At 35.5% G+C, this 24,490-nt stretch overlaps 1 protein-coding gene across 11 annotated transcripts in view; it reads left to right on the top strand.

Moving 5' to 3' along the window:
• Positions 1-24,490, top strand: part of ADAMTS6 (ADAM metallopeptidase with thrombospondin type 1 motif 6) — a 330,357-nt gene that overhangs the window by 280,145 nt on the left and 25,722 nt on the right. For 8 of the 11 annotated variants that reach the window (XR_012413697.1, XM_015451548.4, XM_065546321.2 and 5 more), the window contains 2 exons: positions 6,849-6,978; positions 15,874-16,078. Coding sequence is in view for 8 of the 11 variants with exons in the window: in XM_015451548.4 (XP_015307034.1) it covers positions 6,849-6,978; positions 15,874-16,078 (335 nt within the window). In the remaining 3 variants the exon portion in view is untranslated. Of the gene's footprint in view, positions 1-6,848; positions 6,979-15,873; positions 16,079-16,647; positions 19,291-24,490 lie in introns of those variants that run through there. The other 3 variants (XR_010587386.2, XM_065546322.2, XR_012413698.1) reach the window with 2 other exon arrangements.

The raw sequence follows: 24,490 nt of genomic DNA, 5'->3' as shown, positions 1-24,490 counted from the left end.
CTGTTGCTTTAGTAATTATATTCTTCCCTAACATGAGCAGGGTTTGGATACATATTCACTCACTGAAAAACTTGGGTGAGTGTGAAACCAAAGTTTGAGTGCATTCCTGTTGTATTAATGATGTACATATCACAGGTCATGTTTCACTTCACAAAAATTCTTTCCAAAATAGTATTTTTAACAGTCATAACATTATTCATCTTTACAAGGTTGAATGTATAAAATACTTTTGGAAAAAATAAAGCCTTTTAAAAATAAAGCATTTTATTTTGGTAAGCATGATCATCCTGATTTTGTGGGAACTTATGATATTACTATTTCCATTTTTACTTGAAGAAAATGACGATTTTAGTTTAAAAGCTATACAGTTAGTATATGATTATATCCTTATTTTAACTCAAATTTGAAATATTTCAAGATTTGGTTCCAAGAAAGGGATTTTATATATGTTTAAAAGAAAAGCCTGTCTATTAATGATAAATACATCACACTGTGTGGAAGAAGCTCAAGGCCTTTGTACTCTCAACAATATTCCTCTAAAATTTAAATAAAATACCAATAACAAGCTCTTACTTAAGGTCATGGAGATTACTTTCTAGTATAATATAACTAATCCTTTTTTTTCCTAGAGACAGGGTCTTGCTATGTTGCCCAGGCTGGAGTGCAGTTGCACAGTAATAGCTCACTGCAGCCTAGAGCTCCTGGCCTCAAGTGATCCTCCTGCTTCAGCCTTCCGAGTTGCTGAGATTACAGGCGTGAGCATGGACACCCATGCTGGGTATACCAGCATGATTTAATTCTTCATATTAGGAAACTTACCTTTCACAATTTCCTATTTCTAGTTACTATTATGCCTCTTGACATGTGTAACCCCTTTGACATGTACCTTACACTGGTACAAACTTAGGCACTGAAACAAGACTACAAAACCAAATGAAAAGAAACATGCCTGTGTTCTAGACTTACTCTGTAGAATACAGAAGAAAAGCAGACACATAAGAGAGAGAGAATTGGTGGAAAAAAATGTTGAACAATTGAAATGTGGAGGGAGAGAAGAGAAGGCAACTTTTATAGAATTTTGGATCTGGATGAAACATTCTAAATTATCTCTATGTATTTGATTATCTCATTTTACAAAGAAGAATGAAAACTTGCCTTAGGTCATTTATCTAAACCACTTAGAAGTCAAAAAGAGGTAACCAAACATGGCAGAATTTGGGATGAGGAAAAACAAAGGAACAAGATAAAGTGAAAAGTAATGATATAGTAATTTGGCTATGAAAAGAGTCCTTCAGATCAGTGAGGATCAGGAAAAGAGAAATGAGACAGTAATAAGACAACATAGGGAAACTATAAACTAAAAATATTAGACCTGAAAATGTACTATTTTATTAGATATCTTTCATCATGTAATATAATTATAATGGTACTTGCCCTATTCCACCCCATCCCCATTTTAATGTAATCCCATTGAGGTCAAGACTGTCTTACTCAGTAACTTTCTCCCTTATAGTACTAAAAAAGTATACATTAGACATAGTAGAAACTAAATTAGTTAAAAAGTTAGATACTTTATATGGAAAAGATTACTCTTAATAGCTAAGGAGTAATAGGAATTCTCTCCAGGGATAAGCTCAGTATATGTATGTTCCACCCTACCTTACCATTACTAAGCACAGTTGTTCTAGAAAAATACAATATTTTAGAGCTACATTTTGCTTTTGATCATCCTGTTTCCTGAGGACATCCAGTTTTGCTTAGGACAGAAGGAAAGACACTGAAAAGGACAGAAGGTAAGGCACTGAAAAGAAAAGGGAAGCCTTTGAAAGATAAAAACTAGCAGGAGGCTCTTCGGAAGAAGGAACCATATGGGTGGAGTTGATTGGTACTCTGGGTTCCAGCTGTTAGATCCAAGGCAGATGGGCTTTGCTCTGCCCTGCAAATGCTTGTGTCTGGCCAACAATCACACGGCACAACAGCCAGATTCCAGCAGTGAAAGGCAGAGCAGAGAGACATTTTTTTCCTGGCACTTGTCACTCTTTGGATGCTATCTGCATTAAAGATTTAAATTAAATTAATATTGCTGGCCATATGCTCTGTATACTGTAGTTATATAGTGTTGTCTTGGTTGCTAGCTACTATGGATGCTGTGGTTAAGCAAATTGTTGCCTTAGCCAGCAGACACATTTTTAGTACAAACTCTGACTTTTTAATGTTCCCCCCTTCTCTTCAGAAAACTGTTTCTTGGGTAGATATGATGTGCTATGCCACTAAGTTAAATTGTTTAGATGTTGGTTAGCCCATCAGTTCCAAGAATACATTTATACTTCTTTCTTTTTATTATTGACTCACTCACAGGTAGTTATAGAATGCCCATTTATCCATTACATGGTCTATCACTGAAATGATGGGACTGATGAGTAGAGTTGAGAAGACTTAGAAGGTCTTTCTCCTGCCCTTCACCACCCCCGACCCATCCTTCTCGGTTTAACACATATCACCCTTGCAAGTTAAATTCAAGTTGTAATTTCTGTGCATTGAGTGCCTTCTTTCTACTTTTAAGATGGTAAATTGCCCTGAGAAAAGCAATATATTGCCAAATACTGTGTTACAAATGAGTTTACAAAATTATTTCATTCTCTGAAAGAAGAGAGAGATAGGAACACATTGGGCAGCTGATAAGAGGAGTAGAGGCATTGGAATGGAGGCAAGAAATGAAGAGGAGCGATGGTCTCTGAAATCTTTGCTCAGACTGGGACTCACTTGAACCATCACCACCCCCTAGAGTAAGAACAGCAGATGGTTTCCATCCAGGACTCACTTGCCCTTTGGTGGGCTTCTTGCACATTTTCCTTTGGTATATACTGTATAAAAATACTATTAAAGCCATTTCTTGATGTGTAGCTAGAGCAGTGATTCAAGTGGAGTATGCCTTCTTCCCATTGTATAAAAGAACCTTTGATGGGAAGACAGATCTTTAACTTTTAACTATTGGCAGAAAATTAAATATAGGATCTGATATTTAAACTTATGGACAAAAAGTGAGGGTTACATTTCCATGTTAAGGACCATCATATATGAATCTTTAGTATCAAAGAATGAAAAGATAAGCAAATTAAAAGTCTTTAAACAGAATATACCTTTTGTAGAGGGTTTTAAGTAAATATATATTGGCAATATCATCTTTTATAATTAACTTTTGTAATATGAAGCCATTACTTTTTTTAAGCATGGAAGAAGGATTGCATTAAAAAACATATACATACAGTTTGCATGCCAGTAACTTTAGGTGTTTAAGAATAAAATATAATTAGTGCATTTTTATTAAATTCTGCGGAACATCTGCTTATCTCCAGGAGCTCTGGACACTAAGCCACTAGAATTTTGTTTTTGATTAGGTACACACTGACTGGTCATGTGGACATTTTATGTTTTTGTTATAAACTATAAGTCTTTAGATTTGAAAGCATCGTGGTTTCGTGTAACTGGATGTAATTATTCCCAACCGGGTTTAAAATCAACATCTTAGCAATGTTTTACAGACTACTTTAAAAGAAGTTATGTACAAGACGCTTGATCATATAAAAAGAATCTAAACTCAATCATTTCTCTTGTGGACTTAGTTTAGATTATTTCCAGTTGATCTGTATTTTCTACTTTCTAAAGTTAAAAGCTGCATTTTCTGTAATTCAAAAGTATGTGTTTAAGAATCCATTCATTTAGATGCATTGGTTTATAGAGTTATCCTGTTGCTACTGACTTAAAAAGAAAAAAAAGTCTGTAAATCTGCCAAGTGTGGGAGTAATAGTTGGAAGGAGCTCTGTATGCTGTTGGAGGAAGATAGTACAGTGTTGTAGGAAGATTTGGAATAGATTACTGGTATAGTCAACCCTTGAGTGTGAAATACCACACTGTCTAATATAACATTCTAGAAGAAAATTAATAAAAGACGAACGCAAGGAAAAAAATGCATCTTCATAAAATATAGAGCTGTTTCAGCTGTCTATTCAAGGACTTTAATTTTTACTTCATAAAAAAATAGCATTCTGAAATTATGAAGCTAAAACGAACCCCCAAGTACTCTTGATTCCCAGTTTTTAAGAAGTATGGAAGGAAGGCCTAATCAAAATTAAGTCAATTCATAATTCTTAGCACTTAGCCCAGTATCTCATACGACATACTGTGTTTATATCTCATAAACACAACGCTTTGGTTTAGTAACTGTCTCTGTTGAATGAATGAATGAGTAAATGAATGAATGACCTGCCAACTGCATTTAGCTGACAGTTTTAGTTTGGGTATATATGTAATTTTTAAACTAATTATTGGATCCCACTAAAGAGCAAAATAGCCCTGAAAGTTAAGGGTCTGAAACAAAATATTGGACTATGGGTCAGTTTTATTTTCTTCCTTGTGGTTTTGTGTAATTTTCCAAATTTTTGATAACAAATATTATGTACCAAATTTTTTTCAAGATACATACATTGTTAGAATTTACCTTAAAATGAAATATAAATCTCAGTTCTACTAACTCATATCTCATCTATGATTCAAACTGTAGAGTCCCTGATTTTGCAATAAAGGCTACTTTTGAAAACAAATGTAATTATAGCCAAACAACATTTCTAGGGTTAAGTTAAAGAAAGAAGAATTTTATCTTGACTTAATTCAGTTTCTACAAGTCAAGATAAATTTCTCCTTTCTTTAACTTAACCCTAGGAACCTGAATTAATGTTTCTGCCACTGAAACAAAACCAGATCAGTTGTATTTTGTAGTGTTGAGAATGTTTATTCTTTCCTGAGAAATAACCAAGATATATTATTGAGTGCCAATGTTCTTGCTTCAAGTACAGTCATGTTTGAATGACTTAAAAAAAAAAAATCACACAAACTGATAAAAAAAAGTCCCCTGCTTACCCTGATAGAGGCAAAATATTGAATCAGGATGGATAGATAATCTGAGCCACAGTTGCAGTTGGTAGTTGACTCCTATGACTAATGGTAGAGGTATCTGTCTAGGTGGACCACATGGACCTAGTTATCTGCCCACTGGAATGACACAATGGGGAGATATCCGATGAATATCATGGAACATCTGTGAATGGATCACAACTATGCCTGATGTGAATCATTCTTCCCTCAAAAAATCTAAAGTTTAATAGTTAAAAAATTCCAAACTGTTGTCGTCACATAAACTTAGTCGTTTGGCTTATTTTAGGGGTTGGGAGGGAAGGAATACAATACATACTCTAGGACATTTTGCCAGTAAGTTGTTTGACTATGTTTAAGACCCCTAAGTTTAGGAAAACATAAAAAATGACTGCAGAAGGTGATCAGCAAGAGCCCGGGATCACTGCAAGCAATAAAAAAAGACTTTCTATAACTGCTCACCACTGTCATGGAGCTACAGGATTTAAGTCTCATGAGCTTGGTGGATTTAATAGTTTGCCCTGTGAGTCTTTAAATTAAAGGGCTTAGTTAAAGGTGTGCATAACATGATAACGGAGGCACTCCCACCTGCAGAATTGCCATGATTTAGGGGAACTTGGGGGAAGTATTTGGTGTCTAGCTCTTTAGGTGACAGTTTCTTTCACTGAATGATCCTGTTTCACATATATTTCCCTAATTTGTGATCACACTGTTTTTTTAGGGCATTATTACTTAAAACAACTGGGGGGGAGGGAAGAAAAACAACTGAAGGATTGTGTGGGATTAGCTAGGTGTGAAGCTGTGGTTTCCTGGATACTGCTAATGCTGCTTTTACAACTCTTTCTGGGTAATTTAGCCTACCTGTTTATAGAGATGGGGTGGGTGAGTGGGGGAATAGTTTAGTTTGTGCTCTTATTTCTGTTGCCAGGAATAACCTGTTACCGCTATATGATCTGAAACAGTTAGCATTGTCTTGTAGTTTGACTTGTTTCTCTTTGATATCTTGATATACCTATCTGCTTCTTTTGATTCCTTGACTAAAGAGAAAATGAGTATACATAAAATCTGTTCACCAGGAACATTTACAAATACGAGTGTGTGTTTGTGTGTGTCTTTGTATTTTGTGAAATGTGAGCAAGTTATGGTGAATATCTTTGCCAATAATTGATTGACATATATTTGATATTTTATAAACTGTATGAGAATATTTTTAGCTGTGGTAAACAGATCACATAGACTAATTTTTAAAAATGAGATAAGTTAATATTTGAATGAACTATGTATTTATTTGACAATGGTATAATCAACAGGGGGTCAACTCTGTTGGAATAAACAGACTAGTTGGCTATAGTCCAAAAGAGGCCCACTGCAATCTCTAATTTCTGAACAATGAATGGGCTTTTAGAGAGATAAATACATAAATGGAAGAAAAAATGAAATGTGTGGATGTGATGTATTCCTAACAAAAACTAAATAGATGGGATTTGTTCTACAAAATATCAAAAAGTAAATTTGTCCCTATTGTTCTATTTTTAAATAAATATACAATCATTGTTTTGCATTGAAATGTATATTTGTACATTTTATCTGATAATATTATTTTGGGAAATTGTAATCTGTTGTTTTGTTTTTTAAGGGAAGCACGAAGAAGAATTTACAATTGTGAATAAAATTGTTTAAGATTACCAATAGTTTCTTTTCTGAAATAGTTATATTTCTAAATATGAGAACAATAACTTTGCCTAAAATTTCAGTATAATGACCAGGTCTTCTCTCCATTTTAGAGAAGCAGTCCAATGTGGAACAGATAAGACGGCAGCGATCCACTGAGGTCAATTCCCCACAGAGGAAAGCTATGCATACCTAACTTAATGGAAGGTAAACTTCTCTTCAATTAATGATGTCCTCCTTTTCTCAAGGTGTCCAAAGACAAGAGGTGGTCTGTAAAAGGTTGGATGACAACTCCATTGTCCAGAACAATTACTGTGACCCTGACAGTAAGCCACCTGAAAATCAAAGAGCCTGCAACACTGAGCCCTGCCCACCTGAGTAAGTAAGGGAAAGAAGTGAGAATTATTTTCTTCAGGTGCAAAGAGGAAAACATTATGTATTCATGTTTGGAAATATATTTATATGATGAGAATAAATTAGACTGAAAAAAGGTAGAAAACATCCTGAGATGGAGGAATTTTGATGTCTCTTTTACTGAGCAAGGTTCCTATTTATCCACAGATTTCAGTTATTAACTTCTTTAAAGCAGGAACTTCAATGAATTTTGTTCTGATACAATGCTGGAAATGATCATATTTCATCAATTCTAAAGCACACATCTTTTCACATTTTAACATCTCTGAAATTAGGATTCAACATGCAGCGAATGGTGTCTCATGATAATAATTGACATTTTCCCCCTTTCTTAATGGTACATAAAAGAACATGTCTTAGATGTGATAAAATATAGTGATTTATTTACACTCCTGTCTTTTCTAGATATTTGTCCTAAAGCCCTAAGGATTTTTAAAATGGTTTAGAAATTCTCTGGAATAGAGTATCATGGCTTTAATTTGCTAACCCAGTTTTAAGTTCTGTTGTTGTAAGGCATCCTATCTTCTGAGTGTTGGGTACAGGCATAGAGGTATACTTCAGTCTCTTTCTGTTGATTAATGCAGCAATTACAACTCACTGTAAAGGGATTAACAAGGAGAGAGCCCATTCATTTTAATGATGGTTTGAAATGAGACCTGCTCTCAATGAGCCACACATTATAATCTGTAAGAACAGAAGGGTTTCTTGATTGAGCAAAAGGCAATGATTATGTGAAAAAAGATAATGGATGTTGAGTTGATCATGATGAAAGTAATCTTTGTAGAGATTTTGCCTGACTGACAACTGCAGGAGAAAACGTGTGAATGGCATTTCATTCTTGTTTGAGAAATTGGATGAACTGTTACCTGCCTGGTTAGTTAATTATCCCAACAGGAAACTGATAAGGCAAAAGAGAATAAGCAAATTAATTTGTATGTACCAAACTCTCTACAACTGGAGAGAAAAACTTTATAATGAAGCTTTTATAAAAATGACTAGAGTGGAGCTACAAAAACATGGAACTTACAATACATGAATAATCCATGTACCAAATAACGTTTAAACCAAGGTGCATTTCTTGTTCAAGGTGCGTTTCTTGTTCCAAAGCAATCATGCCTTATGAACTTCCATTATCTAAAGTCAGTGTCTGCCTGGACATTTGAATCTTAAAGGTGATACTCACTACTAGTCCCTTGAAGAGGTGTAGGGTATTGGCAACCAAATAGGAAGCACAAGGAATCTAGAATGATAGTTTTTGTCCTAAGACTTTTGTAATTTTACTTTGAGTTCTTTTCAAAATGTTATCACCATATAACTAATCTCTTAAAACCCAGACATGGGAAAGTATGGAAATGTGACCTGTCATATGTATTACAAAGACAAGTTATTAAATTTTTTTCACATTCCTTTTTTCTGCCAATTATTTTTATAAATTTATCTCAAGAGAAACTGAAAAACTGTAAAGCAACGGGATGCTCAAAATCCATGGGTCAGTTTTGTCCCTTTCCATGTTTCCAGTAACTTCAGCATATTTTCATGTCATTGTGAGTCTCAGCCTGTTACGTTAATTCTCTGACACTCAGGATCTTAAGTAGTACGTTTGGCATTTGATCAGCCTTTGAAGGCATCTGAGTGAGCCTGGTCACACCCTATTCCATTTTGGCCTAAGCTTTTTCATTTGTTTAAGCTTAAAAGCTTAAATGTCCAATGTCCTTAGAGATTTCAGTTGTTGGTCATTTCATCCCATATGTTGTGTGTTTGAGTATTACACTGGAGGTTTGTTTTTTATAACAGTTTAAGGATAATTGACATATTGATGTACAATATTAAAATTAAGCTTTCTGTCTCCTTTCCTTATGTAGTTCTGAAGTGAAGTTACTTATTTAAGTTTGGAGATGGATAATGGAATTCGAAAGAAAAGATGCCGAGAATATGGGGAGAATAGAAATTAGTCTGCTGGGTTTTTTTTTTTTTTTGAAAGACCTAAATGTAGATATTTAAAATATTACTCATTATTAGCTTACTTCTCTTAGTTGCTTTTTAATTTCTTCTTTAGTCTTTTGAATTCAGACTATGAAAAAGGAAATTTTAATTCTTCAAAATGGTTATCGTATATTCTTGACTTGCAGTGGGATTACATCCTGATAAACATTGTAAGTTGAAATGCATTTACTTCACCTAACCTGCTGAACGTGATAGCATAGCCCAGTGCACCGTAAATGTGCTCAGAACACTACCATTGGGCAAAATCATCTGGCAACACAGTACGCTGTAGAGTATTGGACGTTTACCCTCGTGATAGCGTAGCTGACTGGGAGCTGCAGATTGCTGCTGCTGCCCAACATCTAGAGAGACTATTGTACTGCATATTGCTAGGGTAGGAAAAGGTTAAAATTCAAAAATTCAAGTAGTTTCTACTAAATGTGTATTGCTTTCATACTATTGTAAAGTTGAAAAATCATTGGGTCAAAACATCAAATATCAGGGATCATCTGAGATTCCCAGATGACACTGGTATTATAGAGACAGAAATCATAGAAAGGCCACTGAATTCAATAAAACTTTACATGAGTGTGAAGAAAGCAGATAGATTTTTTTTAGATGATCATGTGATAGGCAGATAAGCAAAAAGAAGAAAACAAAAAAACCTATAAACCACTGTTAATACTTTGATGTATATATTTCCAGTATTTTTTCTATGTATACAGAGGCATGTATATATAATAAAATTGTACTATACTATTTATGACATTTTATAGTCAGTTCTCAACATTTTGAACATTTGAAGTCTTTGACAACATTTAGGAGATATGTGATTGTTTATTTAAATTGGTATTCCACTGTTGAACAATTTTGGCTGTATTTTTTATTTTGATCCCCTGGCAATAATGCAGCATTAACCATTTATGCTTCTGAAACTGTTCTTTATAATTATATATGCTAAATAAAGAAGAAAATAATTTATAGTTCAAATGGAAGCACATGTTAGTCTTTATCACATTGTCCAGTGACTTTCCAGAAAGATTGTATGAATCTATTTTCCCATTAACAGTCTATGAGAATGCCATTTCGTGGAAGTGAACAACAATGGGTATTATTATTTTAAAAATAATCTTTCATTATTTTATAGGGGGAAAAGCCCTGATATCTAATTGCTGTTTTATTTTGCATATATTGGACTGCTGATGGGGCTGAACATTTAAAAATTATATTTATTTTTTTTTTCTTTTATTTTTTTTTTTTGAGACAGAGTCTCACTCTGTCGCCCGGGCTGGAGTGCAGTGGCCGGATCTCAGCTCACTGCAAGCTCCGCCTCCCGGGTTTACGCCATTCTCCTGCCTCAGCCTCCCGAATAGCTGGGACTACAGGCGCCCGCCACCTCGCCCGGCTAGTTTTTTTTTTGTATTTTTTTTAGTAGAGACGGGGTTTCACCGTGTTAGCCAGGATGGTCTCGATCTCCTGACCTCGTGATCCGCCCGCCTTGGCCTCCCAGAGTGCTGGGATTACAGGCTTGAGCCACTGCGCCCGGCCTTAAAAATTATATTTAGTGGCCATTTGTACTACTTCTCTTTTGCCTTTTATCATCATGGCCTGTCCTATTGAACTACTTTATCAATACTTCTATTGAAATATTTATTATTTTGTTACACATGGCCTGTCCTATTGAACTACTTTATCAATACTTCTATTGAAGTATTTATTATTTTGTTATTGATTTGCATGAACTCTTAATGTATTAAGGATATGAACTCTTTTATCTGTGTTCTGAATACTTTTTCCTAGTTTGTCATCTATTTTCCATGTCATTTATAGTGTTTTGATGTATTTTTACTTATAAAATTTAGAAAATCTTATTTAAGAAAGCTGTCAGACCTTTATTTCTTCATTGGTATACTGTTTAGAAAGGTCTTCCCCACTCTTATACTTTCAAAATTTCTTTTTTTATTTTTAATGTAGACATTGATCTATCTGAAATGTTTTGCCTGATTTGAGGAAGGGATCTATACTTATTTTCAATGACAATTGTTTTCCCTATACCATTAGTTTAAAGTTCTAAATGGTATTTTTTATCAGAAAGTATTTTTTCAAATAATGAAATATTTCAAATGTCTTTAATTATATTGAGATAATTTATAAGTACAGTGTACAAAAAGGGAGAACAGTAAGATTTGTCCTTATAGAGAAAATGACGGAGGACTAGGAAGAATAGACAAAAGACGAATTGATAGAGAAATAATAATATGTTTATTTGGAAGACTTTGAAGACCCAGAGGAGGCCTTGCTGAGGAAAGTTAGCGTGGTCATAGCAGCAACTCTTTTATGAGAAAGAGTATAGTAGTCAAGGTAGTAAAGTGACTATGAATGAAAGTAGTGGGATCTATGATATACCCTTAAATAACTGGAACGGGAAAGGAAAGGAATTAATATTAAAGGATATGATGGGTAAGAAGCTAGTCCCCAACCATAAGAAAAAAAAAATAAGTTGGAGTTCAAAGAGAAAGGCTGAGTTCAGTTTTTACCATGCCGTGTTTTAATAGCAAGAGTGTTTCTGCATATGACTTCATGTGAAGAATCTTTGAGTGATAAATATTATTCCTGTATGATATCGTGTTTTTAAAACTGTGAAAATCAGAGAGGTGAAAACAAGAGAACTATTCATTTTAATAACATTGTGACCAAGAATTTAAAAACATTTATTAATCAACTGCAAGTTGGAAGACACTGTACTTTGGGGAGAAATGGTTCCCTTTCCTGAGGGTAATCTAATTGGGCAAATATATATAAAAATAACTATAGTACAAGACAAAATCTATTAAGTATGATAAGAGAGTTATAAGCCAAAGTGCTGAAGGAAACTTAGGGTGGGAAGAGATTAATTTTTATCCAGTGGCTAGGTTTTATTTAACTGGTATATTTTAAAGTATAATGTTTAATAACCATTATTTTGAGTCATTGGACCTCACCCATGGACAACTATCATCTCTTATTTTAAGTTTAGAAAAAGATTCATCAGAGTCATCTATAAAACTCCAAAATTTAAGACCTAGGAAGAATCATGGAAATTATTTAGGTCAACTCCCATCATTTCACAGACTGAGGTATACTAATATCCATGATGTTTTTCCCATTATATCAGACATCTCCAGCTTTGTAAGGTACAAATCAAATGTCTGGTGGCACTTTAATACATCTAATTTTGCTTGCTTCATTGACGCATTCTCAGTTGCTACAACTTCAGAGATGTTTATCATGTTGATTTTTAAAAATTTACAAAAACCTTGACTGTATAATGTTTAGGGCATAGAGCATTCTGCTTAATATTAGTTTCACTTTCCAATTAGCTGAGAAATGAAAAAAATTTTTTTGTATTTTTACCAACTTTTTGTTGTGAAATTTTTTTTAAGTTCTTTTAAAACATAGGAAAGTTATTTATCTTTGTAAGTAGACAGTAGGTTATATAACTGAATCTCTCTTTGAGTAAAGATATTATTGTCAAGTTCTGAAGATTTTTACAATTTTCCTATGTTGTGTTTATAAAAACGTTGATGATTAGACCCCTGACTCCGGGACAAAGCCTAGGAACTCTCTCTCTTAATCCAAATATTTAATATCACTTTATTTTCATATGCTCTGCCATTTTCCTTTAAATTAAAAAGCAAATATAATATTCTGGTTTATGATGATTATTTCTTCAAAAATATTCTGGTTTACCATGGTTGGGGCAATTTTTTTATACTATCTCTCTTATTCCCTTCTCCAAATTATACTATTGTTTGTAATAATAAAAGATTGGGACTATAGGTCAGATTACACAGGCTGCAGCAAGCCACTCTTATTTCAGACACTCGAACATGAATCCCACTAATTGGTAAAGTCTAATGGCTATGACGGACTTGTGAAGATGAAGACAATTTGATCACTGAGTATTGGGAAAAGCTCAGAAAGAAATAGCCCCAGAATTGTTCCACCTATAATGATTCAGCAATTTATATTCCCAGAGATAATTTCTGTATTCATGTTTTTACCACCAAATCTAGAGGAGGGAAAGAAGACAGAGAAAGAAAATGCCATCAAAGGGTCATGCAGAAGGAAGACAAGGGAAGCAGTATGTCTTAAACTATGTGGCAGAGTGGAGAAACTGAGACAAGCAGATGCAGTGGTAGAATTGCAAAACTATTTAAATAACTCAAGTGTGATTTAATCCTTCAGAGAGACATGGGACGGGATGGTATGATGAGCAATAAAGATGCAACAGGGACTGAGTGTGAAGCCTGAAATCAGAGTTAAAGTCAGAAAGGAAATTGGGAGGGTGATTAATACTTTTAATTTCATATATTCCAAGTTAAAGGCTAGAGTGATACATCTAGGTTAAGTTTCTGAGGAGAGATGGAATGGAAGAGGGGACAAAGAATAAAAAGACAGAGGTGTCCCTGACCCTTTGCAACACTTCTGAATCATTGTGGTTACTCGGGGCACCTGTGTTTAATTTGAAGGCCTCCATCCCTCTTACATTATGAGAACTAATGAGATCATGGCTGGAGGTGGTGTGACTGAACTGTTTGTGACTGTAATACACATTTCTGTTTTATCCCCTAATCTTGGTGATGAAATCACTGTTGCAAAGTTGAATCAGAGTTTCACTACGGTTGGCATGCAAGTTATTATTTTCAGTACACATTTTCTTCCTTACCAAAAATGGTGCTAACAACTGGGGATCATGTTCATCTGTGGAAAACAGAAAGGAAAGAATATGAAAATTACTTTAAATCTCCCTTGGAAAATGACTTAGAAAAAATGTTTGTGTCAGATTTTTAAAATTCAAAATTAAATCATCATTCTTTAAATGAATTTTAGGCTGAAAATTTGTAGATGTTGATAAAATACAATTTAAATTTGAAAAACTGGCTAACTATATTTCTAAATGCTGGTTTTCTTTATAAGTAAAGACAATATGAATAATAATGGACAAAGGCCAGTGTTGCTTCATTGGCTTAATGCAGGCTCAAATTTAGGATACTAGTACTCTGACTTCACTAAAGTATTATCTTCCATATACAAAACTGGCACAATGGTGCTATGCTCACAGAAATAGTGAGAAATTTGTTGTTAAGCTTTCCATATTCTTCTCTCTCAGGAGTCTGCCACCCAAAAGCATGAGCATGTCCATTGAGAATAACTGCATGATTTATAATTATGGATTGAAGAAAGTGCCTTGTGACCCCATGCTTGTAACCTATATTTTACTATTCAGTAATGTTAAAATGAATTTTGATTGAAATAGCAGTCGATGGGGAATCTAGTCCTGGTTCCATCATTGCTCTTTTCGTGATTTTGGAGAACTGTTTTCCTAACACTGGATCTTACTTTCTTCTATAAAACAAAGCACAATGCCTTGAACAGAGTAGACATTCAGCAAATATTTAATAAATGAAATACAATATGTCAGTCAAGACCCTTGTTACAGATAACAAAACTTCAACTTGAGCTGGCTTCAGCACATAAGATTTATGTAACAAAGCTGAGGGAAGTGTAAGGGGGACCTAGCTTGAGAAATGGCTGGAATCAAGAACTCACACACCATCCAGACATTCTAGCTCCTCTGCATTCTTTGAAATCAGCTAATTCCACTTGACAGGGAACCCAGCCATTGCAGCTCTGGACTCATCTTCTTATGCACCTTTGTGACCAGAAAGGAAAGGGTCCCTTTTGCTCTAGTTGAGATATAAAAATTCTAAACCAGAATTCTCATTGATCTGATTTAGATCATGAGTTACATCCCTTAGACTAATTAATGTGTCCAGAAGAGTGAGTCCTACAGAAGTGTTGCAAAAAAACAAAACAAACCACAAACCCCCTGAAATTATATATGTGAAAGTTTATGACTTTAGGGTAAAGGTGTAGTGTACCTACAAATGTGAGACATGTTATTTTTTCTAAGACATTTGCATTTCTTTCCACATTAGCTGTGTAGAAGCTGTTTTCAGGAGTCAAAAGGTTGAAACAAGAGATCTGCATGTTTTCATAGAGCTAGCTCAGAGCTCTGATCTTGCTGAAGGTGTTTTAAGACTCCCATGTCCTCAGGATGGATACCGGCCTTCTCTGTCCCTGTAAGGACATTCAAGTCGTATCTTCATAGAGGTTTATTTCTGGAAATTGAAAAACAAATCCCCAATTTCCTTACAGTGGTTTTAGCATAAAATTTTTAATTATGGGGGAACCTGCCTCAATGTCATAATAATAAAAATAGCTACTATTTCTTGTTTGTTACATGACAGACACTATGTTAGAAGCATTCAGTGGTGTGCTGGAGCTAGCTAGTATTGATTCATAGGACCCTATTATTAGCATATCTTCTCCTGTTCACCTTTAGTATATCAAGCTGGTAGCTTGAAATTGGCCATAGTGAGGTTTTTACGCTACAAAAATTGGCAAATGCCACAAATCAGAACTCCCCGACCCCGCTGCCATGGGGAGCCAGTGGTTAAACATTTACTAGCACACCACTGGGAGCTTTATATATATGACCTTATTTAACCCTCATGACAATTTTATGAGATTGATCATTGTTATCCTCATTTTAGAATGTAATTAAAAAGGAGAAAAATAAAAGAGGTTTAAAGACATAGTGCACTTGTTTGAATCTGGGTTCTGCCTGCTCCAAAGCCCACACACTACACTTTAGAAAGCAAATGACAGTAAAGGTTTTTCCTTAGCAGCTTTTTCATTTGCTATTTGTCTTATCAACCAACACTGAAATGTCAGCTCATAGTCCATCAGTGAACGTGCCTTCACTTAGCTAAAAATCTCTGGATGCACTGAGGAAGTGCTTTTCTGTGTTTCTTCCACGTATTGCTGCAGGTGGTTCATTGGAGATTGGTTGGAGTGCAGCAAGACTTGTGATGGTGGGATGCGCACAAGGGCAGTGCTCTGCATCAGGAAGATTGGACCTTCTGAGGAGGAGACACTGGACTACAGTGGTTGTTTAACACACCGGCCTGTTGAAAAAGAGCCCTGCAACAACCAGTCATGTCCACCACAGTGGGTGGCTTTGGACTGGTCTGAGGTAAGGAAATCTGAGGCCATATGTATATGTTTTGAAGTCTTAACTATCTATCTCAAATCAGTTAATATTAAGGACACCTGAGCATCTTAGAACTCAACAAGTAAGGGCTGCGTAATAGTGAATTTGACCATGTTATATTTTATTGCTGCTTGTCAGGAAGTAAAGGGTTTTTTTGGGTAGGTAAGGGAAATCAGCGAGAAACTTGTCATCAATTTGGTTAAAAATAAGTCTAAAGTAAATTTGAAATAACATTATAGTGGGTACTCTTTATACGTGGTTTTTCTCCTTCTTACTATTGAGCACATCACAAGTTTAGAATTTGTGATATGTGATTAAAAATTGAAGTTCAAAAGGAGAGTCAAGAACCTTTCTTACCCTAAAACTTATTGAAGATCTAGAATGACCTTTTCTAGGATCTCATTTGGAAAGCACAATTTTTAAAATATCTTTTTTCAAGTAATGTAGCAGCATAATTACATAACTCTTAGGTATGAATTGTTATCAATTCATTATCACTTATGACATATCTATATCTATATATTTTATGTCTTCTATTTCAACTGTGGAAGAAATATGGAGCTGAAGGTTATAACATAGGAAAACGTCAAATTTGAAATTGATCATTCCCTTCACTTACATGAGGAAGACCTGACCAAGATAATGTTTTCTTGGCATAGATGTATACAAAATAGCCTAATAAAATCCAGAGCAACTCAGAAAAATTACCTTATGAAAAATGAGGTAAGAGGTAGTTAATTTTTGACTCCTCAGTATCCATAAGATATATACATTTGCATACTATATCATTTTCCACATCTCCCGAAGAAGAGCTGAAACCTTCTATAGTGTGTGTTAAGTGTTAAGAATGAGTACCTTGCTATATAACCAGAGACATTTCTTTCAAGTTAGCAAAACAGGATGCATCTCAGACTCTATTCTAATATATCCTGCCAGAAACATTGTGGTACTTGCTTTGGGTATTTCCTGTAGACCTCATACATTTGTCAAAATACAAACAAAAAGATTAAACATTGTTCTTTAGGAACCTTTGGATGTAACTATTCCCCTGTGAATCTTACTGCTTGAGTGGCCTTATTTTGCTGGAGCAGACGACCAAAAGAAGCACTGTGTTTAAGATGGTACATGGAAGTAGAGATTCTGTCCAGTTGTGGTTATCCATGGAATCTTTGATAGGAATTGGGAGTGTTCTTCCAAGTTTCCTGGCCATAGTCCAGCTTCAATAATTACATTCTGCCTACCTAAGTTAGATTTTTTAGTTATATATTTCAGTCATATGTAGAGATATCCTTGGTATTATTCTGTCAGTGTTTATGGAAAACAGTATGGACTCTTCTATTCCCTAATGGGATGCATTAACTCCTAAACTGATTTGAAAGATAAAATCCATTGATAAAGAATAGACATTCTGGAGAGTTGTATACATGTTAGTGCCCAGGATCCTTATAGAAATCCATAAATATTCATTGGTATGAGAAATTTATGGGAAAATCATAATAGGAGACCTGATGATTGGCTGCCACAGTTTGAGGGCTTCAGGTCAAGTCAGTAAGTTTGAGTGATTACTAAACATACTGGGATAGGCACCATGAGTAATATGAAAGAATCTTGTAAGCATGGGCAAATGAAAAATACCCATGAAACAACTAGAGAATACTACATATAAGGTAGTGTGTAATAAAACTGGATTGTGAGGTATAAATGTATAAATTCATATAGAAATTCAGAGCTGAGAAGGGCAGAATAGCCTGGAGTATGATCAGAAGGCTTTTTAGTTGATGGGAGTTAAGCTGAATATTCAGGGGTATAGAGTTGGGAGTAGGGAAGAGAACAGGGAAGTTAGAGAAAGGATGCCTGAAAAGAGAAATGACTGCACAGAAACACAGAGTGGGTGATGAAAGCAGTGTGAGAGAAAAGGGTTTGTTTTTAAGAGTAAATGAAAGACTGATAGTGATAGGTACTAGGAAGGTTGGAATACAGAACTCTATACTATATCATCCTTCATAAGCAGAAAGAATGCCTTCTGAGAAATTTCTAGAAGAAATTGCTGCCAACCACTAAAATATCAAAACTTCATGTAAGCCTCATTTCAACTGATCTTCTGACCTACACTCTTCTGTATCATTATATGTTTTTAAATAAAACAACCAGATATAATCACCTTGAGGGATAGCTTGTATATATTAACTGATATGCTTCCATTCCAAATGCTATTTTAAAGTTTCCTTCAGAATTCAACTTCATATAGGTTGCTCTTATCCCTCTCTTAGAATTTTGATTCTTATCTATCCACTCTTTGAAGTGACTCACTCAAATGGCTCTAAGAGGCTCTTAGGCATTTTTGGAGGCTGCCTGAAGATGTACATCTAAGCTGAGGACACTTTTAATCACATTTCTGCAATACTCTTTAACATGGCTGAGTCAAAGCTTAGGGGCAAGAAATGGTGCTGAGGGACTGGAGTACACATGTGGGGACTACCACCTCAGATAAAGCATTCTCCAAGGAAGCTGCTGTTGTCTTTCCCCAGACAGGAAACAATTCTGGGGTAAGCACAGGTTGAAAACTGCTGCTGTCACTGTCTCAAAAATTCTAATTGTGCACCATCTTTGTCACTGTCGTCATCCTTTATTCAAGAGGAAAGATGATTTTTGCCCCATACTGTTTCTCCTATTTATTTCCCCAAGCGGAGTATGTGGGGTGTCTTTACTCTCACACTTGTATTCCCTTAGTTTGCCAGACAGCCCACCTCTTCCCTTCCCTAGATGGGTTAACAATAAGTAAGAATAAATAACGTTAAATGAAATAGATGTCTGAGTAGCTATTGTGAACAAAATGAGAACAAGGAGCCTGTTCTTCCCAAAGGAATGGAACACCTCCCACTAATGAAAAGAGAACGTCCCAGCAGAAGAGCAGGCGGTATTCAGTCTCTTTCAGTTAACCTTTGGCAAATATTTCACACAATTTTTTTGACACACCCATGAAAACCTCCCCTTTCTGCCCCCTCCCCACTTCCAGCGCTCAGCTGTCTGAACTCTGCTAATCACAAGGGTGAGGTTCAACTGGTGAAAACATATTGCAGCAAGAGGAATTTACCCTTTGACCCTTTCCTTTTCTAGTATAAAATTTCCATTGTTGTAAAGCCAGCGTCAGTGAAACCCACCCAGTACTTATGGCAAAAGGAAGAAAAAAAAAGTTAAATTACCTTGGTGGAAAATGGCTCATCAGCAGCCTTTTCCAGAACTAATGAAGCCACAGCTTTCACATGTCCTATAATCTATGCTTGGGATCACCTGGGCTATTTGGACTTCAAATAGTTTTCTGTTTTTGCCCTCACTTGGCAAGTAGCTCTTGAAAGCACTGCTGCATACCGTGGATGGGGTCCAGCAGCCCTAACCCATCCTTTTGATGTATCAAAATGGTTGATTTGACTCCTACAGAATAATGCCTATTGAAAAAGATACATTTCTTGTACTTACTCTTGGACAAGTGGGTAACTGGCATCTTACTCAACTGACTTTATAGTACTTATGTTTAGATAGCATTACTTAAGAAAGATGGGGAAAATCTACATACAAGGGACTGTGTTTCGTTTGATGAGACAATTGTGTCAGTACCTCGTATACTCCTAGGTTCTACTCTAGTCCTTAAGTAATTTAAACCCATCTCTCCAGGGAGAACTCAGTGTAACCCCGAAATGTTAATGTTTCTGTCCTTTACAGGTGAGGGCCAAATTTTTTTCCCTGGGTAGTTTCAAATACTTTTTCTGCAAAATATATTTTTGCTTCTTAAGCTGAAGCAAATGCATCTCTCATAAAAGTCACCTCTTATAGTCCACTGAGATGAAAACAAAAAACAGAAGGTCTGGTCGGATTTTAAATGATCATGAGATTCTAATTATATGAATAAAGAGGAAAAAATAGGCATTTACCCACATAAGGAGAAATAATGAGAAACAATTTTACTAAAGAATAGACCACTAGTCTTCTAAATTTTATAATATCTTCTATCCTGCTACCTAAAGGTTTATTATAAGAATGAATTTTGATATTTATAACTATTCTTTGATCTGAAAAATATAGTATTGAACTAAGTATCCCAATTTCTAATTATTACTAATAGATTTTACTGCACACTCAAAAGTTATGCAAAAACATACTCTTTGTGTGGGTATAGGCCAATGATTATCTCTGGAGAATGCTCCAAAGCATTCATAATTAAGTTAATGTCTATATATTACATAACACACATGTCTATACATGCATAACCATGGCTCATCTTGCTTTTCTAGAAATTTTTATTTTTTTATTTTATTTTTTAATTATTTTATTTTATTTTTATTTTTTACATAGCTAAATAAAACAGAGGACTTCAGATGGACAAACACATTGATAGTAGTCCCCCCTTATCCACAGGGGACATGTTCCAAGACCCCCCAGTGGATACCTGAAACTGCAGATAGTACTGAACCTTATATATATTATATACTTTTTTCCTATCTATACAAACCTATAATAAAGTTTAATTTATAAATTTATAAATTAGGCACAGTAAGAGATTAACAATAATAATAAAATTACAATACTATAACAGCATACTGTAATAAGAGTTCTGTGAATGTAACATCTCTTTCTAAACATCTTACTGTACTGTACTCATCTATTTTCAGACTTCAGTTGATCACTGGCAACTGAAACTGTGGAAAATGAAACTGCGGATTAGGAAGGGATACTGTATTTATCAGTAGGGTAAAGAGGGAAAAATGAGGCCTTTTAGGCCTCAAGAAAGCAGAAGGAGTAAGTAAATATAAAAACAAACTGAGGACTTCTCTGCTTGAACATCTCTGACATAAGGTCGGAAGGACTTGCTAGGTTCTACTTAAATGAACCAGGTTTAAGTGGCATTCCTGTGCCTTTACTATTTTTACAAGCAATTTTTCAACATTTAATTTTATAATCACCTGTAAGAAGTACAATATTTGCAGAGACCAGAATCGAGACTCTGGCTGTAGACATGTAATATTTGTGGCTGGATCTGCAGGGTTCAGGCCTGGTATATTCACTGAGTAACAAATTTGACAGCAATGTAGTTTTCAGTCATTCACTGTCTTGAAAATCTGGTTAATTTTCAGTCATTCACTCTCTTGAAAATATTGTATAAAATCTCTGTACCTCTGTTACTATAAGATAAAATATCCTTGGCTAAAATAGTGAATTTTGAGGTGTAATTTTTCTAAAATGATTTCTTGCCTAAGTAAATGTCATTATGTGTTTACCTTTACACATAACTGCACATTGTTCTACAGAAGGTTAGTCTTTTTGCATGTATCTTTCAGAGCTTTCTTTTTAGTAGGAAACTGCCATCAGGATTTGTGTGTACCTCTTAGCACTTAAGTTTCCTCACCTATAAAATGGATTTGTAACAGTACTCAATTCATGGAGTTTCTATGAGGATTAGGTAATTACATGCCAAGGATTTAGAACACTACTTGACACAATAAATATTAGTGCTGCTTTGTCTTCTTATCCTCCTTTTTTCCCCTTTTTTTTGGAAACGGAGTCTCGCTCTGTCACCCAGGCTGGAGTGTAGTGGCACAGTCTCAGCTCACTGCAGCCTCTGCCTCCTGGGTTCAAGCAGTTCTCTTCCTCCCAAATAGCTAGGACTACACGCATGTGCCACCACACCTGGCTAATTTTTTTTTTTTTTTTTTTGGTATTTTTAGTACAGACAGAGTTTCACTATGTTGGCCAGGCTGGTCTCAAACTCCTGACCTCATGATCCGCCCACCTTGGCCTCCCAAAGTGCTGGGATTCACAGGCGTAAGGCACTGCGCCCAGCCTTATCCTTCTTATTATCAATCATATCTGGTTTGGTTTTGGTTTGAGTTTCCTTGGGACTTCTCAGACGGAGGTGAATGAATTGTGTGTCTTCGCATTCTTTGTCTCCCCTAATTGTAAGTACGACCTGGCATATGATTTTAGGAAAGGCAGCTAGATTTTACTACATTCTTAATAACAGAAGCTTCTTGCTACTGGAAAAAGTTATTAGAATAAACAAGAGATGTATGTCCCAGAATTTAATATACATACACATGATTTTAAAATGTGAAGGAGTCAGAGGAGTGGCACAAGTGCATTTTTCAATGAATGCTCCCATTAGAAAACTAATCATAGCCTCGAAATACAAAAACTGAGTTCCCTATACATCCTGTATGTTTTTGCATAACATATGGATGAAGTGGCCTTGTATCCTCTTATACCTCACCTCAACTTATTCTTATAATAATTTGTATTTACTATGTATTGTCATGAGTTTGTTTCTGCCAACACTAAGAGCAGCCTGTGAATACAATAATAACAGAGAAATGGATAACAAGTAGGCCCTAAAGTACAGGTCACAAGGCCTACGATTTCGTTCCAGCTTTACCATTTGCTGTTTACCCTTAATGAAGTTCTTCATCTATAATAATTCCTAAACATTCGTTTAATAATGTTTAATATTATATTGAAAGCAGTATAGTAGTGTTACTGTTACCAGTGATAATATTAAGCTTTAAGAGAGTGGCAGAAATCCTCTAAGTCTTCAGTTTGAACAGTGGAGGAGACTTGGCATGAAGTGAAGAGGATTAAAACAAGTGGAACAAGTTCAAGAGATAGAAATGGACTCGACACAAGTGAGGCAAGCTCAAAGACTTGGATTAGGGCTTTATTTATTCTACAGAAATTATTGCATGCCTTGGTTTCTTGAAATATAAGTGATTGTTGTATTAAATTAGACAATACATACAAAGCACATAGTACAGTGTCTGACATCCAGAAAACACTTAGTAAGAATTAGTATTAGAATGGCTCCACCATTTAATATATGTGTGACTTTTTACCAGTCACTCTAAGTTTGCTTTCTCATTTTAAAAACAAAATAATAGGGCCGGGCGCGGTGGCTCAAGTCTGTAATCCCAGCACTTTGGGAGGCCGAGGCGGGCGGATCACGAGGTCAGGAGATCGAGACCATCCTGGCTAACGCGGTGAAACCCTGTCTCTACTAAAAAATACAAAAAACTAGCTGGGCGAGGTGGCGGGCGCCTGTAGTCCCAGCTACTCGGGAGGCTGAGGTAGGAGAATGGCGTGAACCCGGGAGGCGGAGCTTGCAGTGAGCTAAGATCCGGCCACTGCACTCCAGCCTGGGCGACAGAGCGAGACTCCACCTTAAAAAAAAAAAAAAAAAAAAACAATAATAATTGCCACCTCATAGGAGAGTTGTAAGCACTATATAAATTATAGCATTTAGCACACTTGGTATATACAGTATTTATTAAATGATAGATGCTATTAGCAGCAGTAGTAGTAGTAGTTACTGTAGCTGCAAAAGCAACACTATTCGCTTTGTGCCTGACACTGGGCTAGTACTGGAGAATATTGGAAATTATTTTATATGACTGACATATAGAGAGATGAACTTCAAGAGGTAAGTAGAGCCTTACTACTGTGGTGTACTAAGCATATATAGAGTTTGAATTTTTATCTTGAAGGCAATAGTAAGCCATTAAGGGATTTTTTTTCAATCAAAATGCAGTATAACTGGATTTGTGTTTTAGAAAGATCCCTCTGACTAAAGTTTAGGGAGTGGATTTGAGTGAAGCAAGAGGTAGAAACAGGAGACCTACTAGAAAGCCATTACAAAATTTTATATGGGAAATGATGTTTGTCTGAAGTAAGATTAGTGGCAGTAGAGATGGAGAGAAATCAACAGGTGTGAGAGAGATTTCGGAATTGGATTAATAAGACCTAGTGATGGATTGTAAGGGTAGAGTGAGGCAGCACCAGGTTATGAGGATATTGATTAGGCTGTGAAGAGGAATAAAAGGGATCAGGAATTTCTCTCTTGATCTTCCCTCCCTAACTAAAGCCTCTTCTCGAGCTACACTGGAAAAAATTGTGTTATCCTCCTTAAAAATGCATCTTAATGAAACCTTTTCTAAGTTGGAGGAAATGCATTCTGTGATTATATTCACTGTAATAAAGTTTGCATTGAATCATTGATTTTCATCTGAAAAAATTATTAATATTTTTCTCTCTTTCTATGACATATTCCAGGCTCAAAGATTGCCCCTAACAAAATCCATGTGTGTACATGTGTACGGTGTTCACCTAGATCTCCCCATCCACAACTAGTACATCTTGATTTACCTAATGATAAATCAGAACTGTCACCTTTCCAGATAAAGAAGAGCATATATTTATCAAGCGTTTACTCAGAGCCCTCAGCTGGCTCCTGGGGTGTGTGTGTATGTGTGTGTGCACACGCATGTGTGTGTTTTCATGCACACAAGCATGCAAAGATGAAACAAATGGAGTAATTTTAAGGAGCTTATAGTCTAGTAGAGATGAAAAGACATG

This window comes from Macaca fascicularis, chromosome 6 (genome assembly GCF_037993035.2).
Source record: "Macaca fascicularis isolate 582-1 chromosome 6, T2T-MFA8v1.1".
NCBI lineage: Eukaryota > Metazoa > Chordata > Mammalia > Primates > Cercopithecidae > Macaca > Macaca fascicularis.
This window is presented reverse-complemented; position numbering and strand designations above follow the sequence as displayed.